Source organism: Engraulis encrasicolus, chromosome 18 (genome assembly GCF_034702125.1).
Source record: "Engraulis encrasicolus isolate BLACKSEA-1 chromosome 18, IST_EnEncr_1.0, whole genome shotgun sequence".
In the NCBI taxonomy this organism is placed as follows: Eukaryota; Metazoa; Chordata; class Actinopteri; order Clupeiformes; family Engraulidae; genus Engraulis; species Engraulis encrasicolus.
The window spans coordinates 49,223,134-49,233,133 of NC_085874.1; the positions used below are offsets into that span (position 1 = coordinate 49,223,134).

Consider the following 10,000-nt stretch of genomic DNA (forward strand, 5'->3'; position numbering starts at 1 on the left):
AATTCTACACAGCAGATACTGCACAGGCTTTTCCATTTGACACTGGGGCCATCTGCCCAGCCCATCCAATACAGCGCATAAAGATTACAGGAAAGCAAGCTCCCGCCTCAACACACACACACACACACACACACACACACACACACACACACACACACACACACACACACACACACACACACACACACACACACACAGACTCACGCACGCACTCACACAAAAGAAATCTGAGGGGAGGGGAGAGGAGAGGAGAGGAGAGGAGAGGAGAGGAGAGGAGAGGAGAGGAGAGGAGAGGAGAGGAGAGGAGAGGAGAGGAGAAGAGAGGAGAGGAGAGGAGAGGAGAGGAGAGGAGAGGAGAGGAGAGGAATAGAGAGGAGAGGAGAGGAGAGGAGCGGGTTGACTGAATGACCAACTGAACTGAATAGGCTCCATAACATTACTGCCCTCAGAAGTGGCTACCACAGCAGCAGGATGCAGACAGAAATGTACCTTTGATCTGCTGCAGAACTTTGTTGAGGGATAGAGAGCCAGATGGACAGAGAGAGTGGAGGAGAGATGGAGGGATGGAGGGGAGGAGGGGAGGAGGGAAACAGAGAGGCAGATGGACTGAGAGAAGGACACAGAGAGAGAAATAGAGAGAGATCCTACAGGAGTAGAAAACTGTGTGTGCCTCTCGAGAAAAAAAGAGACAGAATATGAGAGAGAGAGAGAGAGAGAGAGAGAGAGAGAGAGAGAGAGAGAGAGAGAGAGAGAGAGAGAGAACCAGAGAGAGAGAGAGAGAGAGAGAGAGAGAGAGAGAACCAGAGAGAGAGAGAGAGAGAGAGAGAGAGAGAGAGAGAACCAGAGTGAGAACCAGAGTGAGAACCAGAGAGAGATAAAGAGAGAGAGAGTGTGGAACTGTATTTAGGAGGAGCACCTGTTAATGGGCAAGCCAAGCATACTGTGTGTGTTTTGGGACAGATGTTTACTGCTACTAGACTACTAGACTCCCAGATTCACCATACCATCATGCACTGGCAATCTATTGATGGACAAAAGCACACACACACACACACACACACACACACACACACACACACACACACACACACACACACACACACACACACACACACACACACACACACACACACACACACACACACACACACACACACTTTTCTTTCAGCAACTGTTCGATCTTGAACTGGCTAATATTCATGCCCTCCTGGCATTCCCTTGTATTCTCTGTGCCAAAGCAAGGCTGGCCTGACACAGAGAGAGAGAGAGAGAGAGAGAGAGAGAGAGAGAGAGAGAGAGAGAGAGAGGGAGAGAGAGGGAGAGAAAGAGAGGGAGAGGGAGAGGGAGAGAAAGAGAGGGAGAGGAAAAGGGAGAGAGAGAGGACGGGGAAAGGGGAAGAGAGACAGAAAAACAGACAGGCAAAAGGAGAGGGTAAGGCAGACAGGAAGAGACAGAGAGAGAGAGAGAGAGAGAGAGAGAGAGAGAGAGAGAGAGAGAGAGAGAGAGAGAGAGAGAGAGAGAGAGAGAGAGAGAGAGAGAAAGGAGAGAAGAGAGAAGAGAGTGGAGGACTGACCTTGACTCGTATGGCCACTCCGGGGATGCGCAGCAGTCCCTCAGTGTCCAGACCCTCCTCCTCGATATGACTGAGGAGCTGAGGAGGGGGAAAGGACAGCTTCAGAGAAAACAGGTATAGATGTGTGTGTGTGTGTGTGTGTGTGTGTGTGTGTGTGTGTGTGTGTGTGTGTGTGTGTGTGTGTGTGTGTGTGTGTGTGTGTGTGTGTGTGTGTGTGTGTGTGTACAGCATTGCAGTATAACAATGCCTTTTCACATCACAAATGTTCTGTCCCAGTATGTATGCAATTGGCTACACTTACTGCATGCCGTAAAATTTGTAAAGAATACGGACATGTTGTAAGCACAGTACTATATGTACTAGCAAAATACTGTATATGCATTACTCTAGTTGTGAGTGTGCACTTCTAGCAAGTGAGCACTTGTAATCATTATGTGCTGAAAGCGAAAGCGTTGTAGTAAGTATGCATTTATAGTAATCCCAGTCAGATTTCACGCACATCCAATTTCCTTTGGCCAGCTGCAGGGTCAAAACGTTAAGTTCATACATGCATTTGTAGTAAGTACATGCACTTACAGACAGTTGTTCTTCTCACCCTAATGAGTATGTGAGGTCATGTGTACTAGTTTGAGTTTCATTGCAAAATTAAGTAAGTGCCATTTTTTTTACTGTTGCATTTTATCATTGGAAACGACTGTTCAGACGTCTTTCCAACTATGTGTGAATTCTTTCTTCCCATTCAAATATTTTGAGAAGATACTTTTTAAATCTATATAAAATGCATTTTGCAATGCAATGCAATGCAATTCAATGTCTAATACAAAAATGTCAATTTTTCCAAAATGGATATAAATCATTTTGCAACGAAGCTCTTCATTTGTAGTAAGTACATGCACTTTTAGAAAATGTGCACTTTTAGTGTGTACTCCCTCTCCCCCTGGTGAGTATGTGCCTAGTATGCATTTGTAGTAGTATGTACTTAAGTGTGGAAGAGGTGCCTAGTAGGCATTTGTAGTACGTATGCACTGCATTAAGTGCATCATAAGTACACCTACCCTGGTGAATATGTGCCAACCAAGTATGCATTTGTAGTAAGTATGCACTTTTTTAAGTGTGGAAGAGGTGACCTTACCCTGGTGAGTATGAGAGGAACTTTGGTCCCTGGAACCCTCCTCTGGTCGTGTTCTACCAGCGTCGCCAGGGGAACCCCAAAGATGCCCGACTCTGGGAAAAGACAAGATGTGTTTTATCAAAAATGCCACTCTATGCCAGTGTTTCTCAAACTTTTCCAGACCGAGGACCATATCGTCCCCCCAAGAATATTCAGGGACCACCTCTCAACTGAATTGACTGTTGACGGGTGCTTATTTGACACTGCTAATTTCGATGCAGATCACTTACTTTTTATTCACATTTACAAGCCTGTCTTATTGTGGTGAAAATGAGACTTCAGCTTTGTTTTAGCTTTGTAAAAATGTTACAAATATAGTCTTGGAAAAGTAGAAATCCCCTCGCGGACCACCTGAATTCTGTCATGGACCACTAGTGGTCCCCGGACCACAGTTTGAGAATCACTGCTCTATGCCTTCTGTATACTGTAGATGCGACAAGTAAACATCCTGCATGTTCAATGTATTTTCTACACACAATGGCCGCATATACTGCAGACATAATGTACAGTACACACACACACGCAAGCACGCACGCACGCACACACAATAGAAAGCACGAACAATGCACACACAATAACACACACACAAACACACAAGTAAACAGTAAACACACACAAATTAAGACACACAAAATGTACACACAATAACACACACCAGGCAGGCACGCATGCGCAAACACACATACACACACACACACACGCACAGGCACACACACACAGACACACACACATGCACGCACGCACGCACACACACGCACACGCACACACACTCAGACAAGACACACACACGCACACGCACAAGCACACACACACACGCACAAGCACACGCACACACACACATGCACAAGCACACGCACACAGACATACACACACACACACACACACACACACACACACACACACACACACACACACACACACACACACTCACAGCTCACTAAAGTTCAGGAGCTGCTCAGTAAACACAAACACAGAGATAGAGAGAGAGAGAGAGAGAGAGAGAGAGAGAGATAGAGAGAGGGAGAGTGAGAGAGAGAGAGAGAGAGTGAGAGTGAGAGTGAGAGAGAGAGAAAGAGAGAGAGGGAGAGGGAGAGAAAAAGAGAGAGAGCACACTAACATTCAGAGTCTGCTCAGCAAAGACACACACACACACACACACACACACACACACACACACACACACACACACACACACACACACACACACACACACACACACACACACACACACACACACACACACACACACACACACACACACACACACACACACAGCAAGTCCAGGTGCTGGTGAGAACACAAGGCCACTAGGCTGAATATGAGAGCACCTGTCTGTCACATCAACATCCGGCCCGGCTGGGCTCTTGCAAGAGGTGGTTTCGTGTTCAGACACTCATAAACAAAACCATCTATAATATGTCTACAGGCAGGAATGTCTAGAGCAGGGTTTCCCAAACTGGGGTGCGTGCACCCCTGGGGGTGCGGTGCGCGAGCTGAATAGAGCAATGGCGGATATGTGTGTTTTTAAACGGCATTAATTAACAATACCGGTAGGTAGTGGCTGCGCGACCCTGGCTGGCTGCGCGACCCTGGCTCTGGCTGCGCGACCCCTGGCTGCTGGCTGCGCGACCCCTGGCTGCGCGACCCCTGGCTGCTGGCTGCCGGCTGCGCGACCCTGGCTGGCTGCGCGACCCTGGCTCTGGCTGCGCGACCCCTGGCTGCTGGCTGCGCGACCCCTGGCTGCCGGCTGCGCGACCCCTGGCTGCTGGCTGCCGGCTGCGCGACCCCTGGCTGCTGGCTGCGCGACCCCTGACCAATTTTTCCGATATTTTTTTAGCCATTTTTGCAGACAAATCTGACACAGTTTAAGATGGAAAGCTTATCAATAAAGCATCTGCATTCCTTCTGGAAATACTACAAAGAGCTGGTTACAATTTCAGTATTATTTCCATACAAGAATCAAAGAATTGTCATAACAAATGTTCCGGTTTCATTCAAATAGCTCATATTAAGTGGGAGACGAGTAATGTTTCATGAGCATGTTTAGTTAATTAATTATGTACTTCATTCTGCAAAAATCAGTATAATTTTCTCTCAAAAAAATGTCATTGGTTTCCATTTGTTTCAATGAGGGCAGTCGTGTTCTGGCAGGGACTCGCTTTTTGGCACGACACCGGGAGATAATAGAGAACTTAAGGCCTGCAATGCTCGGTATGCTGACCCTCCTCTATTATCTGTGTGTTGGTTATTGTTATGTCAGTGTGAAGAGGCACGGTCTCCAGCCATAGGTCAAGGCACCCGCAATACCTACCGCCACCACATGGGGGTGGACTCTGATGTTTACGTAGCCATTTGAGACAGAGAAAAGCAGGACACTAGGCTGAATATGAGAGCACCTGTCTGTCACATCAACATCCGGCTCGACTGAGCTCTTGCAAGAGGTGCTTCGTGTTCAGACGCTCATAAACAAAACCATCTATAACAGTGATTTTCAACCAACACCTCTGTCACACTGGCAATTATACGTAAATATAAACGAAACCTATGATTAATATTAGGCATGACATGTACTACAGGTCTCATCTCTCTTGGCCTATTAATATTAGGCATGACATGTAGGCCTCATCTCTCGTAGGCCAGCCTCTCACCTTTCTCCTTCTGCTTGATGACCTTGTTGGACTTCCAGTCGATGCGTGCGGTGTCGTACAGCGCCGTCATCTCGATCAGCACCAGCCGCCGCACCATCTTCATGTCCTGCGGCGCCAGGTCGCCCACCCGCGTGTGGCCCGTCTTGTCCGGCGGCACCTTGAAATTCTGACCAGGGAGGGAGCAGTGTTAATTATGTCATCCATTTTTCAATTTAGTCTTAGTCTTAGTCTTGTGTCAAAGTCCATTCTTAGTCTTAGTCGCTTTTAGTCTTTCAAAAATCATTTTCGGTTAGTTATTATTTAGTCGACTAAAAGTCCTCAACATTTTTGTCTAGTTTTAGTCTTTCACAAATATTTTTTGTTTAGTCATTATTTAGTCGACTAAAAGTCCTCAACATTTTAGTCTTTAGTTTAAGCCACAATACAATACAACACAAGGCCTCTAGTAATGCACTAGGGGGCACCTTGAAATTCTGGGCTTAGTGGCTCCGTTACGTATTATTAGTACATTTTATTTGTTACACGGCAACGGTCAGAACACCCAAGGTCACCTTATAATCAAAAACATTACATTAAATTAATTTCATTTAGTTACATTTCATTTCAAAAGAGAGAAATGAATGAAGTCCATATGTAGCTTTGAAAAGGTGGGTCTTCAGCGACTTGTTCGGGGGCACCTTGAAATTCTGACCAGGGAGGGGGGCGTGGAGGAGAGGCCTTCGTGGCTCCATTACGTGTCTGTAATAGTACATTTTAATAATAATAATAGTAATAATAATAATACATGAGTTTTATATAGCGCTTTTCATGATACTCAAAGTCGCTTTACAAATGTGAAAAAACATGTAGACAACACAGACATACGGGGGGGAAACAACAGGACAATGAGAGACAACATAGAACAATGACAATAATTTATCAGGGAGGAGGGCAGCGGTGGTGATTGGAGGAACTGGGTAAGCAGGCCTAGGTGTTGTAGGTGGTCTGGAAAAGTTGGGTCTTGAGATGTTGCTTGTTCGAGATTTTATTTGTTACATCGCACCTGTCACCTTATAAACAATCTGGGGACAATCTGGGTTAAAATCCGGGAAAGTGGAAAGGCAACTGGAAAATTCTTTCAAATTATTTCCCTCATTAGTTTTGATCAAAATAGTCTAAAACCCCATATTTCACTGATTTTGCCAAAAGCGCCCATTCACTTCCATTCCTAATTTCCAGGTTACTGTGCCAGCCTTTAACGTTGATCAAACTGGCTCGGATTTTACAAGGAAGTCATGTCCTCATTCGTCCAGGTCGTGTTATTCAAAGTAGAGCTGTTGATTTGTAAACGATGGAACTTCCTCTTTTGGAGTTTGGAGGGTTTCCAGTACGGCTACTTACAACTATTTGAATAAGTACCGTACTGTAAACATTGCCACTGTCTTTCACATAGTTGACATAGTAGCCTGATGAATCTGTTCCCCTTTCAACACTTTATTTTCATGCAGAGTTTGAAGAAAGATAAAAGTGTGACTGGCTGGTTCATCAACACAGAATGCTGCAGAGGGAAGGTGTTCGGCTCAACGCAATTACAGAAAATCTCCACCAGATGTCACCTTAGCACAGAATGGCTTTCAGACAATCGAAAGCAAAAACACAGCACCGCAGCTACAGAGGCAGGACACTATAAGACACTGTTTTACCTTGTGTGTTTTAAAGCATTAATTTTGTAGCTTGTACACTGCCTAAAACGAGAAATAAATATGTTGTCATACGTCAGTGTTTGGATCTGGCGTTTGAGTGATGTTGGATTTATTCTCTATCGTGGAAACCAGTCTCTGCTGGAGGTGTACGTAGAGTGCCTAGAGTTGGCCCATCACTGTTACTTGTCCTGTCTCGCACTCGGATGTCAGTCTGTAACTGTCAGTCCTGTGTATACATGTCCTTTCATGGTATAGAGAGAGAAACGTCATTTCAATTTCCTTGTATGACTTTGGCAGATGACGAAACTGACAATAAAAGCTGACTTGACTTGACTTGAGTTCAGTTGCAAACATCTCATCTTGCCGCCACCTTTAGCCTTTTAGTCCTGATCAAGACATTCCGAGCTCTATCTCCCCTCCCCGACCCGCGCGGCTTATGTCACTAAACTCTGGGCCTCTGCTCTGCGCCTGGTCGAGGGCGAGGGTGAGCCGGCTGCACTGCAGTGCACTTCCTGTTTTGTGTGTGTGAGTGAGAGTGTGTGTGTGTGTGTGTGTGTGTGTGTGTGTGTGTGTGTGTGTGTGTGTGTGTGTGTGTGTGTGTGTGTGTGTGTGTGTGCAGGTAAACTTTGCTCACTGGCCGCAGGTAAATCAGTGCTGAGACGTTAATATTTAACCCTTTGCTGAGTGGAACGCGGCCACACACACACACACACACAATAAGAACATAAGCAACAATTGGAGCTCGTCTCACTATGGAGCACAAAGTTCCACGAGTGAGCGCTGACGTAGAACGTTCACGCAGCATTCTAGAACCCATTTTAGCATTCAGATACCACTCTAGAATCTATTTAGTTGGGGAATGATAATTCACTCCATGAAGGTGCTTGTGGTACAGACGGTAATAGGTCAAGTTCAAAGTTCAAACTTCTTTATTAGCCATTTGTACAAGGACTAGTAGCCCAGGCACATAGGAACTCTGAGTCATCAATAAATAGTAAAAGGAAAAAGACAAAAGACGTAGTTCAGAGAGACGTGGTTCATTTAAGAAAATAATCTTAATTTATTTTCATTTAATCCAAAGCTATCAATTTTAAAAATAATAGTGTTCTTCTCACCGGCACTCTGTCGTCTGCGTCGCTCTCCCTGTCGTTGTGCGGCTCGGTGCCCTTCGCCCGCCGCTCGCGGTAGTTCAGGGCCTGCTCTGCGAAGGACACCTCCAGGTTCAGGTGCGTCTCCGTCTCGGCGTCGGGTGGCGAGGGGGCAGCGGGGGCAGCGGGGGCAGGACAGGCTCCGTTCCCGACGGAGTCATCACCTGGCAACGCAACGTTACGCACAGTGCAAAAAGAAATACGCACACATTCAGAACACGCACACAGTATACACAGAGAAAAAAACACAAACATATATGCAGAATACACACACACGCACACACACGCGCGTGCACGCACACACACACACACACACACACACACACACACACACACACACACACACACACACACACACACATACACACACACACATAAATAGAAGAATACACTCAAGAATCTGTGATACAAAGATACATTTTGGAGCATACAATATACTTTTCATAACTCCTTAACACCCCTTAAGTTGTTACTTTTTCCTGACACCTATTATTTGAGCATCTCATCACTGCAACCACACAGTACAACTGATTTGAGTTGAACTTAACTCAATTTTCAAAGTCAATTCTGCTCAGTATTGTGTGAATATGAACACTGGAATGGGAATAAATCATCTCCCTGTAAAGTTTCAATTACACTGGCCAACTGCAGAATTTTACACAGATTTTTGACACCACAGTTGGAGTGATTTGACTCTCCACACTGTTGTAAATACTCTACCTGGGGTGCATCCCAATATGTGGCCTTGCCTCCTCCACTTGTGCTTGTCTCCTCATCCCGCCTCCTGGCCCCTCCTCCGTGGAGAAAACAATAAAGTTTCCCAGCTGTCAGCCTCGCCACAACAACTTTTGAGGGACTGTTTTTCTTTCACCATCCCAATTGCAAATGAGAAAAAGACTTTACAATTGAGCTTTGGCAAGATATTGAAATATAATGCTGTTGTCAGTGATGTCATCATGACGAGAAGCAAGTGGAGGAGGCAAGTGGAGGAGGCAAGGTCACATATTGGGATGCACACCTGGTGTTATAAAAGAATTTACTCTGGAATTTTGACAACTCTGGGTTTTTTCCCCCCACACAAACACACACACATGCGAACGCACACACACACATGCGCGCATAAACACACACAGACACACACAAGGACATAAGGTTAAGTGCAATCAAGCATTTTAATAGCACATTCTTGTCAAGAGCAGACTGGCTGACGCAACACCTCCAGGCCTTCAAAGAATTACAACTATCACAGAGCAAACTCCAATCCAATAACTGGCATACAATGCAATACTGTACGGCCTCTTCATGATTTTACGCAATCCCTCTCACACGTGCCGTGCCATGAGTTTGATGATGACTATTAGGGGTCTAACAATGCAGTGTTATCAAAAAAACGTTTTAGGAATGCTAAGGCATTCATCTTCTTTGTAATTAAAATGCCTTTATTTTGTTGGGCATAGTATGACTAAAATACTTCATGAAGTGTTTTAATCATGCTATGCCCAACATAATAAATGCATTTTAATGACAAAGAAGATGAGTGCCTTGGTATTCCTAAAACGTTTTTTTGAAATTCACCAAGTCTGTCAACAAAGAGCACCATCTTAAAAACTAGCCAGTTCCAGGAAGCACTCCAACTGGACTTCATTCTGAAACAATGCAGTGTTAATTCAACACTTATAGAGTACACTGCAACCAAATACACCCTAGAACAGGAGTGTCAAACAAAAAACACCCTAGAACAGGGGTGTCAAACATGTTCAGTCATTTAGTACGGCCCG

The 10,000-nt window shown here is 45.3% G+C and overlaps 1 protein-coding gene across 1 annotated transcript in view; it reads right to left on the reverse strand.

Moving 5' to 3' along the window:
• arhgap18 (Rho GTPase activating protein 18) overlaps positions 1 to 10,000 on the reverse strand; it is a 35,644-nt gene that overhangs the window by 10,993 nt on the left and 14,651 nt on the right. The window contains exons 4-7 of the mRNA XM_063222224.1: positions 8,190 to 8,386; positions 5,393 to 5,558; positions 2,706 to 2,797; positions 1,574 to 1,651 (exon numbers count right to left, since the gene is read on the reverse strand). Of these exons, the coding sequence (XP_063078294.1) occupies positions 1,574 to 1,651; positions 2,706 to 2,797; positions 5,393 to 5,558; positions 8,190 to 8,386 (533 nt within the window). The remainder of the gene's footprint in view (positions 1 to 1,573; positions 1,652 to 2,705; positions 2,798 to 5,392; positions 5,559 to 8,189; positions 8,387 to 10,000) is intronic.